This window comes from Euleptes europaea, chromosome 14 (assembly GCF_029931775.1).
Source record: "Euleptes europaea isolate rEulEur1 chromosome 14, rEulEur1.hap1, whole genome shotgun sequence".
Taxonomy (NCBI): domain Eukaryota; kingdom Metazoa; phylum Chordata; class Lepidosauria; order Squamata; family Sphaerodactylidae; genus Euleptes; species Euleptes europaea.
Window position 1 is genome coordinate 848334 of NC_079325.1, and position 24777 is coordinate 873110.

Sequence of the window (24777 nt, forward strand, 5' to 3'; positions counted from 1 at the left end):
GGCGGCCGGGCAACGGGGGGCCGCACCGGCGCCGGGCTCGCTCGCGACCGGGCTCCAGGACACGCTCACCCGGAAGCGCCGCCGGAAGTCCCCCCGGCGGCCCCCACAGCTCCCGGCCTAGTTCTCAAGAAGCCGCCGCCATCTTTAGTGCTGGCAGTTCCGCAGGGAGCCCCGGCCGGCCGGCCGGTCAGCGCGCCCCGGGGCCGCGGGAAGCCCGGCCCACCCCCGCAGGGCCCGGGGTCGGGTCTCCGGGGGGTGGGGGGGCTTTGGGAGCCCAACAGCGCCGGCTGGCCAGTCGTCACCCGAGAACGGGCGCCCGCACCAAAGATGGCGGCCCCCGGCTTGTCTCCCCCGAAAGCCACACGTCCCCTTCCTCCGGATTGGCTGGGCCGGGCGCCGCGGCTCCGGGCGGGCGGGGGCCCTTAAAGGGGCCGCAGCGAGAGGCTTTCGGCGCTCCTCCGCAGCGTCCTGTGCTTCCTGGAAGCCGGCCCCGGGGAGGAAGGCGCCCAGCCCTGCCGCTCCTCCTCGACCGGCGGCCCATGCCGGAGCCCCCAACCCCCGCAGTGCTGACCCGCAGGCAGGCAGGCAGCAGTCCTACGGCGGCGAGCCCAGGCCTGCCTAGCCGGACGGAGGCCTGCCTGCCTGCCTGCCTGCCTGCGGCCGCCGGGTGGGAGGGGAGAGTCGAGGCGGCGCCAGGGGCGTCCGCTCCCCCCGCCCCTCGCCTCGATGGCCGCACTCCGCCGGGCTGTGCTGGCGGGGGGGGGCTGCTGGGGGCAGCCCTGGGTGGGGCGGGGGGCGGCCGGCACCGGGCTGCAGAGGGAGCGCCTGCGCCTTTAAGGCAGGCGGGGCGGGGGGAAGCGCGCTAGGCCCTCCCCGGCTGAGCCGCGCCGCTGCCTTCCGGCGCGCACGCAGCCCCCCCCCCGCCCGCGACTCCCCGCCCGCCCGCCCGCCCGCCTGCCATGTAGTTGTCAGGCGGCGGCGGCGGGGGCTGCAGCGCGCCGGTGGTGCGGCGATGCGCGCCGACGGCTCGTGAGCGGCGCGCCATGGAGCCCGAGGCGGCGCGGAGCGTGGGCTGGACGGCGCTGGTGCTGCTCTTCGCCGCCTCGCTGCTGACCGTCTCGGCCTGGCTGCTGCAGCTGGCGCGGGGCTTGTGGCGGGCCAGGGCCCGCGGGGGGCGGCGGCCCAGGGGGGCGGCGGCGGGCGCGGGGCTCTGGACGGCGCTGCTGCGCCTGGGCTGGGCCCGGCACGCCGCCGCCGCCGCCGCCCCCGAGACGGCCGGGGCCCGGGGCTTGCTGGCCGCGCTCTTCGCCTTCCGAGCCTTCCGCGAGAACTGGCGGCGAGCCTGGCTGCGCGCCCTCAACCAGCAGGCCCGACGGCACGGGGTAAGGCGGGGGGGGGGCGCGCTCTGCACGTGGCCGGAGGGCCTGCCGTCGTGGGCCCAGCTGGACGCGCGGCTTTCCCCTGCCTGGCCGCCGGCAGCCCGACAGCCCGAGGCGGGCGTGGGGGGGGGCTGGCCTGGCCTGGCCTGGCCGCCTTCTTCCCTTCGGGCTGACGGGGCGGTCGCGACTCCCCCGGGCCTCCCCTGGGAGGGGGGTGGGGGCTCCAGGTTGCTGGCCTCTCTCCCCCCCCCTCCCTCCAGCTGCTTGGCTTGGCGACCCTTCCCGCACGCCCGGGGGAGCTGCGCCTCTTCCCTGGCGGCTCGAGGGGCTGCCCGCTGCTCCGGGGCCGTCGTTCCCGGGCGGGCTGCCCAGCCCAGAGAGCCCAGTCTTCCCCGCCTGGACTCCGGAGCGGGAGGGAGCCCATCTCTTCCTGCCAGGGGGCCGGCCCAGGCGGAGGGGCGCGTCGCTGGGCTGGCCCGTTTCCTCGCCCCTTTGCTGGGGGCTTCTTTGGGCTGGTGCTAGGCGAAGGTGGGGTTTCCTGCACCCGAAGAGGCCGCGGGGGGCGGGGGTCCGGCTGGGTGCTGCGTTCGCCCTGCCCCGTGCGGGCCAGCTGGGGAGTCTTGGCACAGCCCTGGGAGGGGGGCGCGGCGGAACCCCCGCTGGGGACAAACACCAGGGCTTTGCTGCTGCTGCTGCTGCCGCCGCCGGAGACCGGGCTCTCTCCGCCCTTTGCAAACTGGAAACGTGTCACACCTCTGTTTAAGTTCCCCCGTGTCTGCTCCTCCCCTGGGATTTGTGAATAAAAAAGTATCACCCTTTGCTCTTCATGGACAAAGGTCCTTTCTGCTTTTTTCAACGCTCTTTTGTGCCCCCCTCCCAACCACCATGTGTGCGTTTATTTTGCCTGAATATTATTTTCATATGTAGGAAATTCTTTCTTCTAGTAATTAGTGTGTCGGTTCTCCTGTTAAAAACGTTGGGTAAGGAGAAGAGGATACGATTTGAACCCGAGACCCAAGCTGAAATCTTGCTTGCTGGGGTTGGCAAGTTGGTTCCCCTGCGTCTGTTTTTCCACCTGTACAAATGGTGGAAGGTTGGGCTGTTTTCCTGCGAGTTATGCGAGCCACAAAATGGATGTGGTTGTTGCATTATGATGTCTCCACTGTTTTGAATAAGTGAGTAATAATGATGCAGGGTATTCTCTTTTTCCGTGGTACTGTACGCAGGCTAGTCCGCAGTGTGATAAAAACGCAAACCGAAAAAGCCCGGTCCAGTAACCGCGGACAAGAGAGCTGTGAGTGAGCAGGAGTGATTTGTGCCTGGTTTTGTCTCTGGCACGGTGGGGTGACCAGGAGCCAACTTCAGAGCCCGGTGGAAGGAAGGGAGTGGGCAGGGGAGCATTTAGGAGCCGGACTCTAAAGCAGTGCCAGGTTGGAAGAGCAGCCAACAGTGACGTGTGTCGTGGCAGAGCGGGGGGTGGGGGTGCTGATCCACTGAGAACTGGACAGAGCCTGCTCCGGCATGGCTGAGCTAGGGAACACCAGGCGCTTCATAAAGGTGTCAGTGGTGGGAGCTCCTTCTGCTGGTGACTGGCCAGCATGTGAGTCTGCGCATCTTCTGTCCACGGTTCTTCCAGCCTTTCCCTTGGGGGGCCGTGGTCAGGCTGATCCAGGTTTGCTTTCCTGTGGTAAAATGCGCAGGAGTGAGCAAAGAACAAAATTGTGAGTCACAGGCATCGCTTCCTAGATACTCAGGACTGGCTGGACCGCCATATAAGCCTTTATTTACACTTATGAGCCTGAAATCAAAATTGGGTGCAAGAATGGATCCAGTGGTAGGGGGGAGGGGGAATCTGTGCTTCTGCTACATGCAAGTCCTCTTCTTTAAAGGTGTTGGGTTCCCTTTGATCAGACTGTTTCTTGGGAGAGGCTCTGGTTATGTGGTCACTGAGGAGACCAGCCTTTCTCATAAGACACCCCCCCCCCGCGCACGCACACACACACACACACACACACACATACGTATGATGCCTTTTCCCTTGCATTGGACAAATGAGAAGGAGTTTAAGGGAAGATTCTTCTCCTGGCAGAAAGTAGTGAAATTCTGTTTTCTCTTCCTCTCTCCCACTGGGCCACGGATCTCAACTCCTGGATGGATTTCTTTTTTGTTCCTTTAAGTATCATAGTTGTCACTTACAGCGATTTGGAGAGCTCGCATAGAGTGGATTTCCTAAAAATAAAAAAATAAAAAAGTGGGATCTGTCCAGGAGACCTGAAGCTTACATTTGTGTTGTTGACTGGGAAGAGTGGAGTCCCTGAAAACCCCTGCGTAGGGGCTGGCTTGACCACTCTCCTGTCCCCCCGCCCCTCGCATCATCACTCAGAGCTCTTGGCATAAGACTACATGGCTCGCCTCCAGCAACATACCTTTTCTGGTCTTTCGTGTGGTGGGCTGGAGGAGGGAGGAAGAAATGGGGCCAAGCCAGTGTGGTTCAGCTTGATGCCGAGCTCTGTGTGAGACGGGGGCGCTTGCAGCTCCGTCTAGGGGGCTGAGGCACCTGGGCAGCCCCTCTTCTGGTGCCTGGCCATGCAGAAGAGGCCCATCTCGCTGTCATCCTGTAGTTCCTCTCTGTTAGATGGGATCAGCTGAAATATTCTTGTAGATGGCCAGTGTGGGATCCAGTTCTAGGGAGAGACACCCAGGTTTGTGCCCAGGTATCCCTTTCATGGGGTGGCTTATCAGGTTTGGAGTAAACATATGATAAACAAAATCTTTTGGGGTCTTGCGTTCTCTTCTGTCATGGGAGGTGGCTTTCAGGACGGTGCCACCATTCCTCTGTTCTGGCTTTGTTTAGCTGTGTTGCTTCAGCGGCTGGATTTCCTAGTGCTGAAAACTGACAATAGCCAGATTTGCATTCTCTTCCACCGCTGATGTTCATGTTTTTGACTTTTGCTGGCTTTAATGTCTCGTTCATGTGCATGAAGCCATCTTGGATTGGAGTGGAACTTTATGTCTCATGTGGCATTTATTGTTGGGGGGAGGGCTCTCAAGTGAGATACCTTCCCTTGGCTTTTGAGGCTAATGTTTAGGGGATGCAGTGAACAGATGTTTATCCTTCTGTTAATAAATCTGGGCCTCCTGGCAGAATACTGCCCTCTCAGTGATGCCCGGGCACCAGAGGCAGCCTTTGTGTGAAGGGTTCCTTGACACTTGAACCACACTGGCTCTCTGTGCCCAGAAAAGGCTGGCGAAGCGTCAGGCAGCTGCCATGGTGCTTCCTCTTCTCCCCGACCCCCCAAGACTGAAGCAGTGAATGTTTATGACACAGTGGGAGTGCAAGGGACCAAAACTGCTCTTCGTGGCCCTCTGGGCCCTGCTCAGTGAGCCTGAGTGTGGCCCTCTGTGCCTCAGTGGGACAGACCCTCTGCTCTTGCCGTCAGCGTTGTGCCTCCAAGCTGACCCGAGGCGCTCTGTGGGCTGGGAATCTGGGCCTTGCCTGCTGTAGGGGGGGCTTCATGAAGAGCATCTGTTGTATGCTTAACTGAGACCCACCTGCCAAGCGGGGGCCAGGAAGAGGCACCCTCTGAGCAAAGGCTCCCCCCTTCCTTGGGCTTCAGGTCTGGGCCGGATGGGGGAGGGGGAGGCATCTTCTTCTTCTCCTCTCGGGGCTTGGGGCTGCCTTTCTGCCTGAGTAGGCCCCAGCCCCATGACAAGGCGAGCTTGGACCCACGCAAGGGGGCCGCTTTGCCTCTGCCGCAGGCAGGCTGGTGTGGCATTCCAGGCCCCCGGCTCCCATGGCAACTCTGCCTGCGCTTAACCTGAATGCTTTGGGCAGCCTATAGAGCTGAGGCGGGGAGGGGGGCTGTTTTCTGAGTCACTCCACAGCCACCGGGCCAGCAGTGAATAGCGGAGCCTCCTCTCTCTCTCTCTCTTTCTCCCCCCGGTCCCTGAACCGAGCAGCAGCCGCCCCCTTCAGCCTCCAGGTTTCCCTGGTTGCCAGGAGCTGTCCATCACACAGCAATGACATCCTAACATGGGGTCTTGTCAGCAATATTTGCTTCCTTAGGAAATGGACCTGCTGCCTCTACGGGTGACCTGCTGGCCGTGGCTTGCAGAAAGCTGTTTCCTTCCTGCTCTTTAGGGCGGGGGTCCCTGTGCTTTCTTCAAGCCTCTTTCTGCCTCTTCGGGGGGCTACCGGGTTAGCAAGGGCCAGATTCAAGTCTGGTGGCACTTTAAAGATCAACAGATTTCCAGGGTGTAGCCTTTGGAGAGGCAAAGCTCCCTTTGTCAGACGACTGGAAAGCTTAGCACCTGGGAAACCTTGTTGACCCTTAAGGAGCTACTGGCCTTAAATCTTTCTCCGCTGCTGCAGACCCACATGGCTGCCCGCCTGAAACTGTCTTCAGGGTTGGCCAGGGCTGCTGTGGCTTGCCAGGGAAGACATGTTCTGTGAGCGGAGGGGTGGGAAGGCAGGACAGCCTAGTGGGAGTTCCCAAGTGGGGCCTGTGGGAGGGTCTGCCGGCGGCCCTCGCATGACCAGTGAGCTGCCAGGCCTTTGGTTTTCTTCCAGGGGCCCTCTTCTCCCCCTGTGTCTGTCCTGCCCGGTCCTTGCATGGGTTACAGCTGGCCTCTGGTGGGCAAAGCGGCCAGCCTGCGGGCCTGGCTTGTGCGGCTGGAGGCTCATGGTTCTCGCCGTGACAACCAGCTGTGTTTGCCCCCTCTACTTTAGGGGGCTCCCTGTTTTGCGCCTGAACATATTCTGTTCTTTATCAGAGCTCCATCCAGATTACCTTTGAGGACAGCCCTCAACTTCCCAGGGTCAACATCGGCCACGTGAGCTGTGCTGACCAGACGGACCACAGCATGGTAGGTGGCTCTCCATGCGCCCTCCGTCTGCGGCTGTGTCCCCTCATGCTGCGCACAGCTGACGGGTGGGGGGTGGGGGCTGGACAGCAGATGGGAGTTAAATGGCAGGCCTCCCCCCGGTTGGGGCTGTGAGTAGGACTGGCCTGAGCAGGGGCCCCCGGGGGGTGATCTTGGCCTCGGCATCCTTTGCAGTGCTGGAGCTCAACTCTCAGTGCCCCCCCCCCCCCGCAGTTGGGCCCATCCTGTGTGTATGTGGGGGGGGGGCGTTATTTGTATGGGCAGCCAGGCTGTGGGCAACCTCAGCGGCTGGGATCATTCCCTCAGGGTAAAATGAAAACGCTCCTGCCAATGGTCAGCTCAGCCTAGAACGTGGCGAAGGAGCGTGGGGCCAAGGTGGCCATCGCAGAGGAGCTGAAAGGGAGTTTTGATGGAACAGAAAAGAGCGAAGGTGTGACCAGTCCCACGAGGGCAGCTGTGCAAGTCTGTTGCAGAAGAAACAAACAGGAGTCTTGGGGCATCTCTAAAGACTGACAAATACTGTTCCAGCATAAACCTCCCTGGACTAGAGTTTAGCTCAGCCCACCACATCTTCCGTGAGCTCCCTCCCATCTGGAATGTGAATGCTTTTCTTACGAAGGCAGCCCTTTCCTTGGTGAAGCCGCCCCCCTTCATATCAGAAGAACCCCGCTGAGTCTCTCCAGTCCAGCATCTGGCTTCGCTTACTGGCCAGCAAGTTCTCCCGGGGGGCCAAGCAGACAGGGCACAGGGTCCGAGGCATTCTCCTGACGTTGCCTCCTGGCACTGGGATGCAGTTCCCTTCAGTCACCCTGGCTAGTAGCCATCGATGGACCCCTGCTCCATAGATCTAACCCCCCCCCGTTAAATCTGTCTATGGTCGTGGCCATTTCTGCATTAATAATTGACTTATTCAGTGAGTAAAGCATTTCCTTTTGTCTGTTCTAAAGCTATAGCCCGTTAACGTAATTGGGTGTCCCCAAATTGTAGTATTATGGGAGAGGCAGAAAAAACATTGTTCACGTCCTCTACCCCACTCATAATATTCTAAACCTCTTGTCATGTCTAGAGAGTAAAGTCTCCGGAAATTTTGAAGGCAATTCCCCATAATTGTATTTCACTCTGCACTTTGGGTGGGGAAGGTCCCAGGTTCAGTCCCCGGCATCTCAGGCTCAAAGGACTGGAGAACAGATGCTGGGAGAGCCCTCCACCTGAGGTCGTGGAGAGTTGCTGCTAGTCAGAGGGGAAGGAGCTGAGTCTGAGAGCCCGGCGGGGGGTGTCTGACCTGGGGCGATGAAAGCACCTGCTTATGGCACGGTGGGTTTCAGTCGAAGTGGACTTGAGCTGAAATAATGCTTGCTAGTCTCTAAGGTATGACAAGATTCCTCTTCAGTTTAAACGGGGAGGCATCAAGGCTGCCCGTCCTGGAATGGCATTCACACTTTTCTACGGGGGGTGGGGGAGGGAGGGAGGCCGACTTGTGGTAGCTGAATCTGGTTCAGACAAAGAATGGCAGAGGGAGCCTTGGCTGTTCTCCTGCGGCTTCCTTCCTGCAAGTGTATGACTTTTGGGTAGACCTCCAGGTGGGCACCGTAACTCTCCCCCCACTCGTTCCCCAGGTGTTACATTGCCACCTTTTGGCAGATGCTGTTCAGTTCCCTGTTTCAGTCACTCAGCAGTCGCCGGCTGCTGTTTCTATGGACACCTATTACGTCACTTTGGCTGTGCTGCAGGCCCAGGTAAGCGAGGGGGCTGTATGCCTCCGCTGGGGTGGGGGCGGGGGGCTGCAGAGGAGTTGGTTCTGAGATCGGCTGGCAGGCCGGCCTCTTTGTGGCTGGGCGGGGGCTGCTCCTGAGCTTGACTCAAGGCTTCATGCAAATTGATTGGAGGCGTCTGTATTTTATAAGCAGAGGACTTGGTCCCCCCCCCCCAGTAAATAGCTTCACCAATAGGGATTCCTGACACTGTTGAGGGTCCTCTTCTGTTTTCCCAGCTGGTGATCCGTCTGGAGGAGGTGGAGGAGGAAGGCCTGCTGGTGTCCTGGGCCTTCAGGGACAGACCAGACTTGACCCTGACCGTCGCACCAAAGTTTCAGCTACATGAAGTGAGCAGCCTGCCAAGGCAGGTGGGGTGGGAGGTCGGGCTGGGGAGCACTGCTGACCCGACGCCCGTCTTGACAGCTGCTTCCTTAGACTCCTCTCCTCTTGCTAGAAGAAGCCAAGGGCACCGGGCATCTGGGTGCTGGTGAGCAACGGGGGGCCATTTTCAGCGCTGAAGGGGTAGTGATGCCCCAGACTAGGTGCAGTCCAGTGGCACTGTGCCATGTGCCACTATGGGTGTGTTGGCTGCGGGAAGGCCATCAAATTGCAGCCAACATGTGGTGACCTCGTGGGGTTTTCGAGGCAAGAGGCATTCAGAGGAGGGTTGCCATTGCCTGCCTCTACGTAGCAACTCTGGGTTTCCTCCGTGGCCTCCCATCCAAGCACTAACCAGGACTGACCCTGCAAAGCTTACAAGATCTGATAAGATTGGGCCAGGCTGGGCCACCCAGGACAGGGCAGCCACTATTGGTAGGCATGTGTTGATTTCTCTCCTGCTTTAGAAGACCCGCAGGTGGCTCGTGGCAAACAAAACCCCAAGTAAAGCGCTTGCACGGCCCTTCTGATCCACTTCTGCTCTACAGATGTGTAGATAAGCTCGTTCCCCTGACTTGGTGTAGGACTGGAATGCAGCAAAGGTCTCAGCTCATAGCCAGAGACACCTGCCTCTATGGAAAGGTGCTGCCGCCCCTGCTATGAAGGCCTTTTTGCCTCTCTGCCAGGTCGCGCAGGGAGAGAGACTCTGAAGAAAAGGGCAGAAGTTTTGTACTGTACAGATCTTGGCAGGCAGAGGGTGCTGACTGCTCCACAGGAGTTGGCCGATTTGTCCCCTCTCTTTCTTGGGCGGCAGAACAGCTCCCGGGTGTGGCAGGGGCCGCTTCGGCTCTCTTTGAGTAGCCAATGGCCTCTCCTCTAGAAAGGAGCACTTTCAGCCTCTCGGCTTGTCTTGTTTTAACTCCCTCTGTTGTGCTCCATCCAGGACAACGATGGGAAGGTAGACCTGTCCACCATCAAGGATTTGATCGAGGACTCAGTCATCAGTACTCAGCCGGCCATGATGGTCAATCTGGAAGCCTGCGTCGCCGGTGGGAAGGTGGTAAAGATGGGACGTTGCTCCTCTGTAGGATTTTCAGCAGGAGCGGAGCTCGATGGAAAGGGAGCGGGGCAGACTGCCCCCTGGGGGCCTTGTGTGGATTGTGGGGTGGGAGGTGGCCTCTTTGCCCCACAAGCAAGGGGTCCTGGAGTGAGATCTGCAGGGCCAGAGCCCTGCCTGTGCTTCTCCTCTTTCCTGTTCAGCTGAGGGTTGGGCATGCGTGCCTCTGGGGGCATCCCTGTTCATCCCCCTCTCTCCTGTGCTTTCATCCCCAGACGTCCTGCAATAAGCGCACTCAGGGGTCCTCATCTGGCACAGCAGCGACCCCCGCGCGCAGGCTGCTACTTCAGCATCTGCGGGCCCTGCGCTTGGACTGCCAGGAGGCTCAAGGTGTGGTGGAGAAGCGGGAAGCTTCCCTGCCCCTGACCCGTCTGCTGGGCATGTGCAGTGGGTGGGTGGGGTGTTCGGTTATTGGCCATTGCACTGGGGGGGGCACTTTTCCTCTTGCTGTTCTGCAGCCAGAGGGGGGAGAGGTCTGCCTGCTTCCTCTGGGTGGCAGAACTGAGCAAGGGGTGCAGGGGTGCCAGCAGCTGGGAATCCAGATGTGCGGAATGGAGTGCTGGCTGGCTTCTCCTTCCTTGTGGGGGGGCTCTTTAAGTGGGTCTTCCCAGCATGCAATGTACGCCATGAGGGACTGAGCAGGGAGCTAACTGGCAAGCGAGCTGGGTCTGGGGGGCGGAACATGGGGGTTCAAATCCCTGCTCAGCACCAGTTCTGTGAGTGGGGTCTAGGAGACTCCACTTTAGGGGCCCTGCCTTTAAAAGGAGGGTGCTGAGGTCCTGCTTAGCAGGATGGTTGCAAGGAGAAACCAGGCCACTGAAGCAGGGATGATAAGAAAGGGGCTAGTTCCTGCCACTGCCCTTGGTAGACGGCCTCTTCCGCAGCAGCGAGGGTCAGGCGCTTGTGCCTCCTGGGCACAGCCAGATCTGCTCAGCGTTGCATTCTCTGCCCTTTCCAGGAGGCGGGCAGCTGTGCTGTGTGGCGGAGCTGGACAGCCCTCGGCAGCGGAAGCGGACCAAAGCGGTGCCGGCCAACAGCTCCAACCCCGCGGGCCAAGTGGAGTGGGCTGACAAACTCCTCCTGTGAGGAAGGAGCCACAGATTTTGCATCTCTGGGCTGGGGGGGGTGTGCAGCTGCCCGTAGCACAGAGCAGAACCGCCTCTTTGTATCCCCTCGTTTGCATGCCTGGATGCAAATAGATTTGGGCCTCGGCAGAAAACAGCGCAGCTCCCTGCTGCTACGTCATTTTAAATTCTGCAGGCCTTTCTGCTTTCCCAGAAGGCCTTAAATTCTGCAGGCCTTTCTGCTTTTCCCACGCAGGGAATGGAGCAGGCTCTTCTCTGCTTCCCTGGAAAAGCTTTCTTCTCCTGCATAATTCTTTTCCTTTTGGGATTCTCCCCCCCACCCCGCTTTGTGGAGCTCCACGGGGAAAGCAAAGATGCAGGGGCAGGAATCACACACACCCCTTTTGTCTCTTTTTGGGCAGGGAGCTCGGTCCGGGGAGCAAAGAGCTCACGCTGAGTGTGTTTGGGAGCAGCAGCACTGGCCATGGTGAGTGTCCGTGGGGCGGGGTGTTCCAAAGAGGGCACCAGAAAGCTTGCAAGTACCTTGTAGCATCCTCCTTTTTGGGCAAGGAAGGTGGGCTGCTCATGTGGGGTCCAGAGAGGGGCAGCACCCAGAGGGTTTGAACTGGGGTGTCCAGGAGCTTGCTTGCACAGTGGGGGGGGGGGGGGGCTAAGATAGATTAGGTTCTCTTGATCTTGCTCATGGCAGCAAAATGCTGAGGCTAACTGACTGACTGCAGAGAATGCCCAGCCTCTTGTTTCAGATCATGCGCTTGGTTCCCCTGGCTGCAGGCATGAGATGAGCAGAGGCAGGATCTTTTTAGTGGTGGCACCTTGCATGCGGGTTGCCCTTGATGCTTGCCTGGTGCCTGAACTGCTCTCTTTTAGATCCCAGGCCAAAATGTTATCCTTTTACCCAGGAGTTTATAATGAAGGGGTTGATCTTTTTAACCGCTTACACAATCAGCAGAATTGTTTTATGAGACTTGTTTTTAAACTGCAAAATGTTTTAGTGCTTTTTAAAAAATTTAATGGTTTTTATGCTGTTTTACTTTGTGAACCACCCTGAGCTGGTTCTCTGGAGAGGTAGTATAGAAATTCCATGACAGGACAAGGAAATGTGGCATGGACTGCCTGCCTCCCTTCTGGTTGTGGGGCGACTGTTTTGGGTGTTCAGCAAGTCAGTATGACATGGCTTGGTACAGGTAAGCACCCAGTCCTCTGGTGTTCCCATTGCTGCTTTTCTCTTGCCAGACACACTCGTGGGGTTTGCCACGGTCCCACTGGATTCCCCCTCCCAAGAGCTGCATGGGCAGCAACAGTACCTGCTGCACCCTGGGGCTGGCAAGAGGCTGCCCCCTGCAGCGGCCCTGATGGTTGAGGTGAGATGGGGCGTGGGGGGCTCGAACTCTGCACTGAGATGCCCAGGATAGGGCCCATCATGCCAACTTGGCCAAATATATCGCTTTATTCCCTTCCCCTCTTGAACTGACGCAAACACATTAGCAGTTTGGTATTCTTGCCAGTCATGAGGGCTTGACACACTCCCGGGCAGTGTCAACGATTTCCACATCCTGCATCCCAGGCTTGAGGGGCGGGGAGGGGGCTGGGCAGCTGAGGGCCTGACCCAGGACACCCTCCAGAGGAAGAGGGTTCTGGGCAGTGAGGGGACTCCCTGTGGGTGTGCCGTGGGGCTTGTTCTGCAGCATACCCCCTGTGGTGCGCGCCAGTGTGCCTGATGGGCTTGCCTTCGGTGCTCTCCTTAGCTGCTCTACCAGGAGTCGCCAGAGCTTCAGCTGGCGTCTGCGCTGCGCACCAGCATCACGCCCACCAAAAAGATTGAGATGGACCGCACCATCATGCCTGACGGCACCATCGTCACCACGGTCACCACCGTCCAGTCCAGGCCCAAGATGGACTGCAAACTTGGTAAGGCCTGGGGGGAGGCCCCGCTGCTCTCTGGGTGGGCTAGCCCTGCAGAGTGTTTGCCGGCCGCCGCGAAGGATCCCTTCTCCCTTTGACCAAAGGGGAGGAGCTACAATGGGGTGGAGGTGGGATGCATTAGGTCACAGTCCCAGCAGGCGTGGGAGGCCATAAGGGAGGGGCTCAGTGGCATACCCCCTCCTACTGGCACAGTATTCACCTGTGGTTTCCGGGCACACGGTGTGCTCTCAACTGGCGTACCAGAGGTTCCGTAGGAAGGCAGGAATGGCTCTGAAGGGCGTGTTTGGAGCCGACTGCTCTTTGTCCAAATGCCCTTCCTCGTCCCCACCTGCCCTCCCTGTGGGCATGAGTGGATTCCATGTGTCGCGCCCTTCAGGAGGGGCTGCAGCAGGGGTTTAATGGCAGCCATCTTTGAGGATTTGGGGCTTAATGTTTTATTTTCAGTTTTGGCTGGGGATGTTTTAACTATTACTGTAAGCCACCTTGAACCATGAGGACAGGCGGGGTATAAATGTTTTAGTACATAAATGAAATGAAAAGTGCCAGGCTCTGTCTGGGTGTTGGCAGCTCTTCCTTGGGCACCCTGGCAAGGTCAACAGCCCTGAGCTTTGTGGGCCAGTGGAGAGGAGACCGGGCAGCTGAGTGGGGAAGGGGAGGTCAGGTGGGGCTCGCTCACTCACTGTGCCCCATCCCTTCTTCCAGATTCCCCCTCGAGGTCCCCATCAAAGGTGGAGGTGACGGAGAAGGTGACCACCATGCTTCCAGAGGACAGCTGCCCAAGCAGCGCCTCGCCCACCAGTAGCAGTAAGTCACCCGGCAAGGAACAGCTTAGGGGCGGAGGGACAGATGCCTTCCAAGGGGCGCCAGGGGCGGCCCTGCTGCCCTCGAGGAAAGGCCAGCTGTAGGGACGGCAGCACAAAGGCCAGCTGCAGCCATGGTCCCTTTGGGCAAGGCGGGGAGGGTTCCTCAGCCCCTTGTAGCTCAGCCACCAAACGGGCGCGCTTGTGGCCCCATCTGGTGCTCCTTTCCCCCAGGAAGCAGCCACCTTTCGAACGGCTTGGACCCTGTCGCCGAAACAGCAATCAGGCAGCTGACAGAAGCCACCAACCGACCGCTCAAGAAGACGCCGACCAAGCGCAGCACATTGATCATCTCGGGGGTCTCCAAGGTACCTAGTAATAGCTTTATTTACATTTAGCCATAGTCCGTTACAAACATGTCCAGGATACCACAGATATGTAATAAAAGGAAATACGAGGTTAATAAAATGCTGGATTAATAATAGATATACATAATAAAACTATACTAAATTGATTCATACAGATAAATAATAACTAAAAGTTGCTGTGGTGTCCCAATCAGCCAATGGGACCTAACAACCATTGAAATCAATTCAAAGGATCAGCTCTCTTAGCAACCATATTACTGCCACAGGGAAGTCCTATAAGGAACAAAACCTGGTGACTCGTTGGGCTTTGGCCAGCTGTTCTTTCTTGGGCGGGGTTGGGGGGCACTTTTTCCTTTTTGGTTTCTACTGGCCCATCGTCTTGCTTTCCCCACCCCCACCCCAGGTACCAGTTGCCCAAGATGAAATGGCGCTCTCCCTTGGCTATGCGGCATCGCTGGAGGCCACGCTCCATGAAGATGCCATCATGGCTGGCATGCTGGACCACACGCAGAGCACCGCGGAGCAGGATGCCGCCTACTCAGCCCACAGGGCCAGTCAGGAGCTGGATGAGACCACCCGCTCTGACATCTCTGACAGACCCTCGGTGGAGGATGTGGAATCGGAGACTGGGTCCACGGGGGCTCTGGAGACCAGAAGCCTGAAAGACCACAAAGGTGAGGGAGGGGAAGGGTCTTCCCAGTCCCTTCAGCAGCCTCCGAGCCAGGCTAGGAGAGCCAGCGTGGTGTAGTGGTTAAGAGCAGCGGACTCTAATCTGGAGAACTGGGGTGGTTTCCCCACTCCTCCACATGAAGCCAGCTGGGTGACCTTGGGCTAGTCATAGTTCTCTCCGAACTCTCTCAGCCCCACCTACCTCACAAGGTGTCTGTGGTGGGGAGAGGAAGGGAAGGCAAAGCAATTGTAAGCCGGTTTGAGTAACCTTTTAAAAAGATAGAGAAAATTGGGGTAAAAAACCCAACTCTTCTTCTTCTTCTCCAAGCCAGATGCCTCTGGCTGTAGCTCTCGGTGGCCTTTTGGAGCAGGGCCATGGCTCAGCAGCAGAGCACACAGTCAAAGGCGCCTCTGCTTCAGAGTAGCTTGTCTTGCTCGGACTGGGATGGCCCCAACTAGCCCGATCTTGTCAGATCTCAGAAGCTAAGCAGGGTTGGTCCTGGTTAGTACTTGGATGGGAGACCACCAAGGAACCCCAGTGTTGTGACGCGGAGGCAGGCAGTGTCAAAACCACCTTCGGATGTCTCTTGCCTCAAGAAGCCTCCCAAGGATCACCACTTTCCACCACCGGTCTTAGGGTGGGGAGGTTGTGTCTGGCCAAGACCCTGGAGATCCGCTGCCAGTTCCAGGTAACCAGAAGGGAATTCTGAGTTCAGAGGGCATCTGGTCATGGCAGTCTGGGGCAAGAAAGAGCTCCTTTGCCATCCCCACAGCCCTGATGCCGTCCCTTTTCACACAGTGAGCTTTTCATTTGATCCTGCATTTGTGCAGTGAGGTCTGGCAATTACCCTCTGAAAGGCTGGGGGATTGGTGTGTGTGTGAGTTTGAGGGGACTTGAACCCCCCTTCTAGGGAAACTGTCACGCCGCCCCCCATTTCCCCTGGGTGTATTTTTGCCACCAGTCAGACTCTCTGCACTCCCCTTTCTCCCTTTCAGGGGTCTGACTCACCAAAAGTGTGTCTGTATCTGTGTGTGTGGGGGGGTGTATGTGTTCACGTGGAAGATCACTGTTCTGCCCCCTTCCCCACCTACTAACCCACTAGCGCATCCAGGTGCTTGTTCCATGCCGATGATTGGCTATGCCCCTGGGTGAGCAGTTTAGTCACAGTCTGAGATCTTTAAAAGGAAGGTTGTCTTTAACTGGTTCCCCTGGGATCTGAAGTGCTGGAGTGTTAGGAGCTGTAAAACTGGCTGGTGTGTGTTGTTCAGGGGCATCCCAAGTCCCCTCGTAATGGCAAGAGGGACCTGCCTTTCCCCAGGATGTTCCCACTTGCTTGCCACAGCTGGGGTGAGCCCAGGACCTCGAGGACTGGGCAGAAGTGGGCCGGGCCTTTGTGCCTGAGTGGGAAATGACCCGATCCACGACCAGCACCCAGACAGGATCCCCACTCTCTGGTTAGTCATACTTGCTCAAGTTCCGGCTCTAGTTCTAGGCTCATTCACCTGCAGCCGTAGCCGGCAAAGGGGCTCTGGACGAGCCCCCCCGCCACTAGTCGTCCTTCTTTCCTGCTGCAGTGAATTTTCTGCGGAGTGGCACCAAACTCATTTTCCGAAGGAAGAACAAACAGAAGGAAGCAGGCCTCAGCCAGTCCCACGATGACTTGCCAAACGCCAGTGCGAATTTCGCCCCCAGGAAAAAATCCGGCAGCTTCTCCCGGCGACTCATCAAGCGCTTTTCCTTCAAGACCAAGCCGAAGGCCAACGGTGGCACTTTGGCAACAGACAAGCACTGAGTCGCTGCTTCCTGAAAGACTCTCCGGAAGACCCCTTTGCCCGTGCCTTCCCCACTCCATCTTTGCGTCATGGCCTCGGTTCCTCTTCCCTCCCCTGCAAAGGGAGTGCCCTCCAGAGCCTGCCTGGGTGGTCGCTGTTGCTGCCTGGAGCTCTTGCTGCGGGGCATCTGTGAATGCTGTGGCCTTCCTGTGTGGAGCTGATCTGGGTGTTGGGTCTTGGAGCAGGGAGAACGATGCACGAGCCACCTTCCGCCGGAATGTGAGATCCTGGGAGTGCATGCAGAGAAGGTGGATTTTAACGGTGGTCTAACGACAGCTTCTCTCCCTCTTCTGGAGGGGGTGGGATGTGTATTGGGCACCTCTGCAAGGGGGAAGGAGGCCGATACACTGGCTGAAGGCAAAAGGGTCCCCTGTGCATGGAAGTGCCCGTCTTGCACATTCCTGGGGACTCCAACATCTTGCTCTTCTGGAAAGACAGCTCTGTCAATGGAGGAGGAGCCTTGAGGGTTTCTGCCTCCTCTGGCTCTTTCCGTGTCTGTGGAGCATGAGAAGGGATGCCAACGGAGTGTGTGTGTGTGTGTGTGTGTGTGTGTGTGTGTGTGTGAGAGTGAGACACAGACTTTGGCTGGAAAGAGAGGGAAGCGGCCGGCTTCCCCCTGTGAACAAGCAACCCTCCCTTGACCTTCACTAGCTGGGTTTGGCTGGACCAGGAGGAATGCTGGAGCGCAGAATAGCCACTGCTGTTTGCACAGGCCTGCTGCTCACCCAGCAGGATGGGAGGGTGTTCCAGGGTTGCTGTTAGGGGGCTGGGGCCCAGAACGGCATTTCTTGGGGACCCTGTGGGGCTCCACCCTGGCAAGCTGGGCATGTGAGGGGATGGAGGGGTGAATCTGCTTTGACTGGGCTGGTCCCTCTCTGCAGGCGGGTGAAAGGGGGGGCGGGGGCTTGGCAACGAGGAAACAAGCTCTGGGGTCACCCGCAATGTCAGTTCTCAGGTTTTCCAATGATGGCAGGAGGCACTTGGGAGATAGAAGATGCCTTTCCTTTGGCGGGGTGACTGCAGGCAGTTCAAGGGGACAGGTGGGCCAAGAGAAGTCCATCTATTGGGGGGGGGGGGTTGGAGGTAACTAAGCGGGCTGAGTGGTGCACAACAGAGACCAGGCTTCTGGCCATCTTTAAACCACAGCACCTGCCCAACGTCCAGGTTCTTTGTTTCTTCCCTCTTGGGAGCGTTTGCTGTCCTCTCTCCATAACGGAGGCCTCTTGCCCTGTGGGTTCCTGATGCCCATGGCTGCCACTGTGGGGTGCTCTGCCCCCTCTGCAATTGTAGGGGTGTGTGTGCTGCTGCAGCTGTTCTTGGTTTTTGGAAGCATCCCATTCCGCAAGGCAACTGAGGAGGAAAAGGACGACCGAGAACAGGGCGAGCGGGTGTGTGAAATCCTGCAGTGGGATCTGCTGTGGAGAAACGCCTGGGGTTGTGCTGAAGCATAATCCAAGATGAACTTGTCAAAACAGGAAAGGCTGGCTGGGGGTAGGGGGGCTTTGTGCTGGTGGCTGCCGGTGGGCTGAATGTGCCGCCCAGGTCTGCATGTGGGGCTGGTTTGGTCTTGCAGCAAAACTTGGAGGGAAACGAGTGCTGTGTGCCCTGGCTCCTGAGAGGTCGCTCGGATTTGGCCAGAGTCCAGGGTTCTCCTATGGAAGAAAAGCTGTGCTGAAAGGCACTCCGGCCCCCTCTGTGCTTCTCTTCCAGCAATGGAGAGGCGGTGCCTGATCCTTGGAGCACCCTCTGGCTGAGCCGGATTTGTGAGGTTGTGGGCCTCCTTTGGCTGTGGGGTGACGGGAGTGGCAGCGCCAATGGAAGCCCTCGACACGCATGTGCACGCACCGTCTTTTCCATAAGAATTAGTCCAGTTTGAACACTGCATATTTTCGTTTGCCTGTCTGTCCTTTCATTTATCACTTTAACAAATCCAATTGGAAGCAGCTGGATCACGTGCCTCCATTCTGAGGTGGAGTAGAGCCGGGGTGGGGTTGGGGAACGCATTCCTGGCATGGTTGCCCCCATTTCCTTTAAGGCCCTTGGTCGGGCTTCCTGCTTCAGTTGGTATCAGCTGTTTATAAGCAGACTCTGCTGGGGTGCCCGAGCAGGGGCTTTTGGCACAGGGGAGGGAGGGGGGCCTGTAGCTGCGCATTTGGGGTGGGGAGGTGCCTGAGTGAAGGGATGTCTTGGCTTGGCAGCCGCTGGGCACTGCCTGCTGAGACCAGCTTGAACCCGTACGGGCATCGCTGTCGGAGGGCAGGGCCAACGAAGCCCTGGGTCTGTGTGGCTGCCCCTCCCCCTCTCTGCCCCATTTGTACCTAGTCTGAGAATGATTTGCTGCCTTTTCCCAGGGGGTTGCATGATCCCAGAGGCGAGGGCTGGCCAGCACTGCCTTTTAAAAATAGGTTATTTCTGCTCAGCATGGGAGCAGAAGGCCTCCATGTTTGAAAGGATGAGGAAGGAGCCCGACGCACAGACTCCTGGAGTGCGAGAGAAAAGATTCTTCAGGTTGGCGGCTGCTGCGTCAAGAATAGTTGGCTTCTGACACCGCCCCCTCCCCCAGTGCAGCACAGATGCCATAGAAGGGGTTGCCGTGCAATACAGGCAGTACCACCAGGGTGAGGGCGGCGGGGCTTTCTATGGCTCCGGGTTCAGTGAGCCTCCTGTGTGGGAATTGAGCACTAAAATGTATTTTCCGCGTGGATGTAAACTGTTAAAACAAGCCCCAAGGAAGCTAGCCAAGTATGCGAGTATTCACGAGTCTCTGAAATAAATGTCCGGTGGGGAGAAAACCCCCTGGGAGACAGGACTCCGCTTCCATCTCTCTGCCTGCTGAGAAAGGGCTGGCTCTCCTGCTTCCCTTTGTCAGTCTTCTTTCCAAGGCAGCGCGGAGCTGCAGCAGCCGGTCCTGGAATACTGAGAACTCAGATCCCGAACTTGAGCAGGTGGGGGGGGGGGGTCCATGGATTTTTGGGGTCTGCAAGGGCTTGTCATTGCCAGGTGATCAGTGAAGGGGTGGGGAGGCTGAATCCCGGGAATGTTTGGCAAAGGCGCACCCCCATCTCCCCCTCAGCATGCCCTTTTCTTGGGGGTCAGAGCAGGTGCTTCATGGATGGGGGGGGCTCATGGATTCATGGCTGCTGTGAAATCATGGGGTGGTTGGGGCAGTCACTGTGGCAGGCAGTGTCAAAGGAAGCACGGGGCTCTAGGCAGGGTGAGCTCCTGACACACACACACACACACACACACACCGCCTATACGCGACCCCCTTTCACTGTGCAACTGTTGTGCCCCCTCTCCACACTGGTGCAGCTGCCCGACCAAACCCCCCAAACTGAGCCTGACCTGACCCCCCCCCAAACGCGGGGGCTCTTCTGTACCCGAGGCCTTCTCTGTGGGTGGATTATTGTAACCCCAGATCATTTAGATGAAAAGAAATAGGACCCGTGTAGATATTTAAAGGACTAGAGTTCTAAAAGTATTTAAAACATGATTGTGACACTCTGCACCTTTGTATATGTTGGGAGAGATCCACTGCTGTGTGGCCTTTAACTTATTAAAGAAGATGCGCTCTCAGACGCCTCCGGACTCTCTTTCCTCTCCGGCTCACTCGGGCAGGCGCCTTTGGGCAAACGTGGCTGTTAAGGAGGGGGAGATAGGGGTGCTTAACTGGTACCGTGGGGTGGGGGGCTGTTGCTCCCTGGCCCACCTGGGTTCCTCTGGGACCACACTCCGCTTTCTTTCCATCACTGATGGGCACAGCTACCGCTCATAATCCCTCAAGCCAAGAACTTTGTGGTGTGGGACTGGGCTGAGCCCCTCCACCCCACCCCCTGCTGTAAAACTTAGGTTAGGCTCACTCTCAGCCTACCTCACAGGGTGGTTGTGAGGATAAAAACGGAGGTGGGGAGAACCAGCAGTGCCCTGCTGAGCATGGAGATGGATGGGTGAAAAAAATCCCAGCTCTGCTGGGGGGGGGGGGGAGGCTCTACTGGCTCGGAGAGCTTGTGTCCATGTGCAAAAGCTGCCCCAGAAAAGGGCAGACCTGCCCTGCTCTTCCTTTCCTCCCACCAAGGCCCGGCGGCAGCAGTCCCGTGGGTTGCTGGTGCAACTTCTGTCCCTGGAGGGAACTCAAGGTGGGGGCCTCCACCATCCCCCGCTGCTTGTAGGTGGAAGAGCCTGGATATGGAGCAAAGCCTCTTTCTTTAGCTGCCCCGTGGAGCGGATCTGCCCCTGCAACTATTCTGTTGCAGAGGCTGCTGCTGCTGCCCCCCAACCCTCCCCCTTCCTGGATTAGGGCAAGAGCTTTGGTGGACCAGAACCCCAAACGGGCCCTTGGCTGGTCTCTGCACCCACGCAACATTAGTTTCGAGTAGCACCGTAAGAACCAACACTTTTCCAAGGTGATGCAGCTGACCATGAAAGCAGATGTCCTGGAAAATCTTGTTGGTGTTTCCGTTGCTACTGGACTCAAATTTTGTTCTGCTGCTGTAGACTAATATGGCTTATGTGGTACAGCATCTGTCCCAGGTTCAATCCCCAGCATCTCCAGTTGACAGGACCAGGCACTAGGTGATGGGAAAGACTTCCACGTAACGCCCTGGAGAGCAGCTGCCAGTCTGAGTAGGCAATACTGGCTTGATGGACTGGTGGTCTGATTCAGTATAAGGCAGCTTCATGCGTACCCCTGTGAAACAAAATAAGCGGTAGGCTTAAACCTCCAGCTCACCTTGTGACTGCTACACAGAGCTCAAAGGTATGCAAGAGAATCAGTGTAACCATTCCTGAGAACTGGTTGCCAGTTCTGGGTTGGGAAATACCTGGAAATTGGGGTGGCTCCTGGGTGGGGTGGGGGAGGCCTCAGTGGAACACAGTACCATGAATTAGAAAAGAGAAGAGTCCAGTTGCCCCTTAAAGACTTAACAAAACTTCTGGCGGGGTATGGAGCTTCCATACAATGCCATGGAGTGGATTCTCCAAAGCCGCCTTGTCCTCTAAGGGGAAACAGGCCTCTCTGTCCTCTGGAGATTAGTTGTAGTTCTGGGAGATTTCCAGGCCCCATCTGGAGGTTGGCAGCCCTTCGTAAATGGGGCTAATAAAGTCACCCTGCTTTTAGTAGGCTAACATACAGCCTCACCCTAAGACTGCGATGTTAACAGGATGCTGTGCCCTAGAGAAACCCGCCATGGGGCCGAGGACTTGGCCATCCCCCGTCCGCAGAGCCCAGCGAGGGCAGCCTTTCGGTGCAGGGGCCGCGTCTGTCTCCTTTGGCCAGCCTGATGCTGGGGTGGGGGTGGGGGGGATGGGGTGAGGCTCCATCGGCTAGCTAGGAACCAGGCCTCAGGAAGTTCCGAGGCTGGTCTGTGCCCCACTGCCTTGTGGGAGTTGTAGTCCGCGCAGCTGCATAAAAGGCACTAGCTCCTCCATGTCTGCATCCGCACCCTCCGCACACTCAAATTCACCGGCTAGGCGTGGGGCATTTTTAAAAACAGTGTTAGGAGGTGCTTTTGCAGCCTCTGTTTGTTTTAATCTTATTTAGACACGCACGTGCTGCTTTTCCTGAATCTCAGCAGCTTCCCAGGCCGCCCTGAATAAAGCACTTGAACTCAAACCAGGAAACTCAGCCACCCAACCAGTGCATCTGTTACTGCAAATGCAAGCTGCCTCCAGAAGCAAAGGGCTTGAGCACTGAACAGGCAGGCGGCACCTGAAGCTGAGAAAGAAATGAGCCCCACTCTCTACCTATCCCCACGCTTCCTCCACAACGGCCGCATGAAGTAGGTTAGGCTGGGAGAGAACGACTGGCCAGGAAGCCCAGCTGGGGAGTCGCATGCAGGCCTCCCAAGCTGGAGTCTAACCCTCTAACCACTATGCGCTCCTTCCTGAGCCTGTACTGAAAGGCCAGACTTAGGACAGCCCTTTGCAGGTTTTGGGGGGGGCCCTTCGTGGCTCATCGCCCTCTTCCAGCCCATCTATGCAGTTAGGAGAAGCCTGGGAGAGCTGCATGCTGATATTTTATTTTCGTCACTTCATTTGTAGCCCAGCTTTTTCACTGGGATTCAAGACAGATCACAAAGTTTAACGAACAGTGATCAGACAACAAGGACCTCCAACAAACAACACAGCAGGACTCAGACAAAAGCAGCAAAAACCAAAACACGTCAGAAAGCTGCCATCATGCAGGACAAGTGTGCAAGAGTTGAAGGCAACGCAGCAGAGAGAGCTGCTATGTGCAAGAAACGTTGCTACAGTCCTCTTAACTCCCCAACGCAGCCCCCTGGGTCGAGCAGCTCCATCCTACTGCAGTTCTAGTCCCTTCATAAAAACGCCCTCATGAGCACTCCTGTTTTGCAGTCTGCAAAATGGCAGAAGCACGGGGGCCTTGCCTACAACCGGCATTCAAATCAGAACATATTCAAGAGACTTCATCAGCAAAACAAACACAAATAGCAAACGTATCACAACTATGCTTCAGTTCCTGGGAGTTTGGAGGTTGTCTTTGGGGCTGACAGGTGCCAAAATACTTTAAACAACTGAGCTGGGTGCAAGCAAGCTGATGCCACATCAACAGCAAGGCATGCGTGCCTCACAGGGCTTCCAACGAGCTCTACAGCACTTTGCCGGATCCCGTTTTGAGTTTTCTGCTAAGGGCACTCGAGACGTCTCCCAGCTCCGTAGCAAACCGAGGCACCACATTCTGCTTCAAAGTGGGAAACAGACATACTGATCGCTTCCAGGAGCTTTTCATTACAGGCTCCCACTGAGGCCTCAACAGTCATCAACTGGCTTCTTAAAAAATCCCCCCCCAGGATCCCAGAAACCACCACAAACGGACTGTTTTAACTGGCCCCTCTCTTGCAGCATGTCGGTGCCACGTTTGCCCTGTGCCTGCCTCTAGGAGCCAGTGGTCAGACCACGGCACAGGCCCAACCTCCAGTCCCCAAACCATATCTGCCCCTCAGATACCGTGACAAATATTAAGTCTAAGGTATGATATGTGCAGGGCCTGTCACCTATCTGTAGGGGCCAGAGAGGGGATGAAATCCGGCACTGGGCCAGGCAAGGAGCCATCGGCATTAATGCTGAAACCACCCCAAATAATCAGGAGTAGAATGGGACAGCCCGGGAGGGCGCCTTCCTAAGGAATGGGACTGTGGTCTGCTTTTGCTGCATTGTCTTGACCTTGTAATTCCCTCTCCATGTCTTTGCTTGTTGACCACATTCTTCTCCAGCTCTCCCACCCTAGTCCCGCTGGATTGTTCAGACGCTTTATTTCCTGTAATCTGCCTTGAGCCTCAGTGAGAGAGGAGGACTGTAAAGGTACCTCTAGCACCAAGCCTGTGATTGCCCTCGCCAGGCCAGACAAGGTGCTCAGCAGGGATGGAGGTGGCCAGTAGATAAATGGGATGCCCAGTCTGGGAGGGGCTGTGGCTCAGTGGTAGAGCATCTGCTTGGCATGCAGAAGGTCCCAGGTTCAATTCCTGGCATCTCAAGTTAAAAGAACCAGGCAGTAGATGACACAAAAGACCTCTGCCTGAGACCCTGGAGAGCTGCTGCCAATCTGAGTGGACAAGGCTGGCCCTGATGGACCCAGGAGGGTCTGACTGAGTAGAAGGCATCTTCATGTGTATCCCTGGAATTTAACACAAGAAGCAGACAATCAATGCCAGTAGTTGTTTGCAGGGAATGTGGAAGGACTCATGGAGAGTGAGTCAAAACCACCCCCCGCCCCGCTCAACCTCTACCTGGGGTTGATGAAGGGCTGCATAACCAGTTGCCCTGATCTTTGACAGATGCACCTCATCCTTCTCTCCCCACTCCCTCCCTGGCCAGCCAGGCCGATGGTTTTGTTGCCTTAAGGCAACATTTTTTTTCAATTCCTGGTGCCACGGTATTAATCTATTTTACTAAGAATCTTGCTGTTAGATTAAATTGTTTTATATACGGGACAAATGTCCCTATGCTGATTGTTTTGTTGCCTTAGACAGTTTTGTTTTCTTGTATGATTTTTCCAGTTCTTCAGTCTAAGACACACTGCGTGGTTTTGTGAGTTGTTTTATCATATTTTGTACTCCACACGTTGATTGACTGAATAGTTCATAGAATCATAGAGTTGGGAGGGGCCACACAGGCCATCCATCCAGTCCAAACCCCCACCCCCAATGCTGGGTCATATCTGTAACCTGCCCAACCCCAGAGCAATATTCTGTTTTCCTAGGAATGTTGGTTGTAAGATTCAAATGTGTTTATCATACTTTGTAATCTGCTTGCTGATGGAATGACTAATCCGCCTTGAGTCCCACTGAGAAATATAAAAGGAGCCAATAATAATAATAATACTGGCACCTGGTCTGCAACTGTGTTCCTTGAGCTGTTGGTTTTCTGCATGCTGGGAGTCGTCCCAGTGAAAAGCATTTTCATATGCACCCCCACCCCACACACACACACACAGTTGGAAGTGGTGCCTACCTTTGCAAAGGTAGGCAGTTAACGTGCAAAACTGTTTTCAGGCTTCTTTGTGATAGAAAAGCCCGCCTTACAGCAGTGAAGTGGAGAGGGACTTGCTGGGCCAAAGCCATTTATTTGC

At 56.9% G+C, this 24777-nt stretch overlaps 1 protein-coding gene across 1 annotated transcript; it reads left to right on the forward strand.

Moving 5' to 3' along the window:
- Positions 1-1043: 1043 nt before the first annotated feature.
- On the forward strand, positions 1044-16157 carry C2CD2L (C2CD2 like). The gene is made up of 14 exons (XM_056860455.1): positions 1044-1382; positions 6153-6245; positions 7880-7999; positions 8254-8364; positions 9339-9452; positions 9728-9842; positions 10471-10594; positions 10999-11063; positions 11831-11958; positions 12343-12505; positions 13223-13324; positions 13555-13695; positions 14099-14362; positions 15933-16157. Exons 1-14 carry the CDS (start codon positions 1044-1046, stop codon positions 16148-16150), a joined length of 2097 nt encoding a protein of 698 aa, XP_056716433.1. The 3' UTR covers positions 16151-16157.
- The last annotated feature ends 8620 nt before the right edge of the window (positions 16158-24777 follow it).

Coding starts and splice junctions, on each gene's coding strand:
- C2CD2L (XM_056860455.1), top strand. CDS start 1,044: ATGGAGCCCGAGGCGGCGCGGAGCGTGGGCTGGACGGCGCTGGTGCTG. Junction 8,000..8,253: donor TGGCTGTGCTGCAGGCCCAG/GTAAGCGAGGGG, acceptor CTGTTTTCCCAG/CTGGTGATCCGTCTGGAGGA. Junction 13,696..14,098: donor GGGGGTCTCCAAGGTACCTA/GTAATAGCTTTA, acceptor CCCAGGTACCAG/TTGCCCAAGATGAAATGGCG.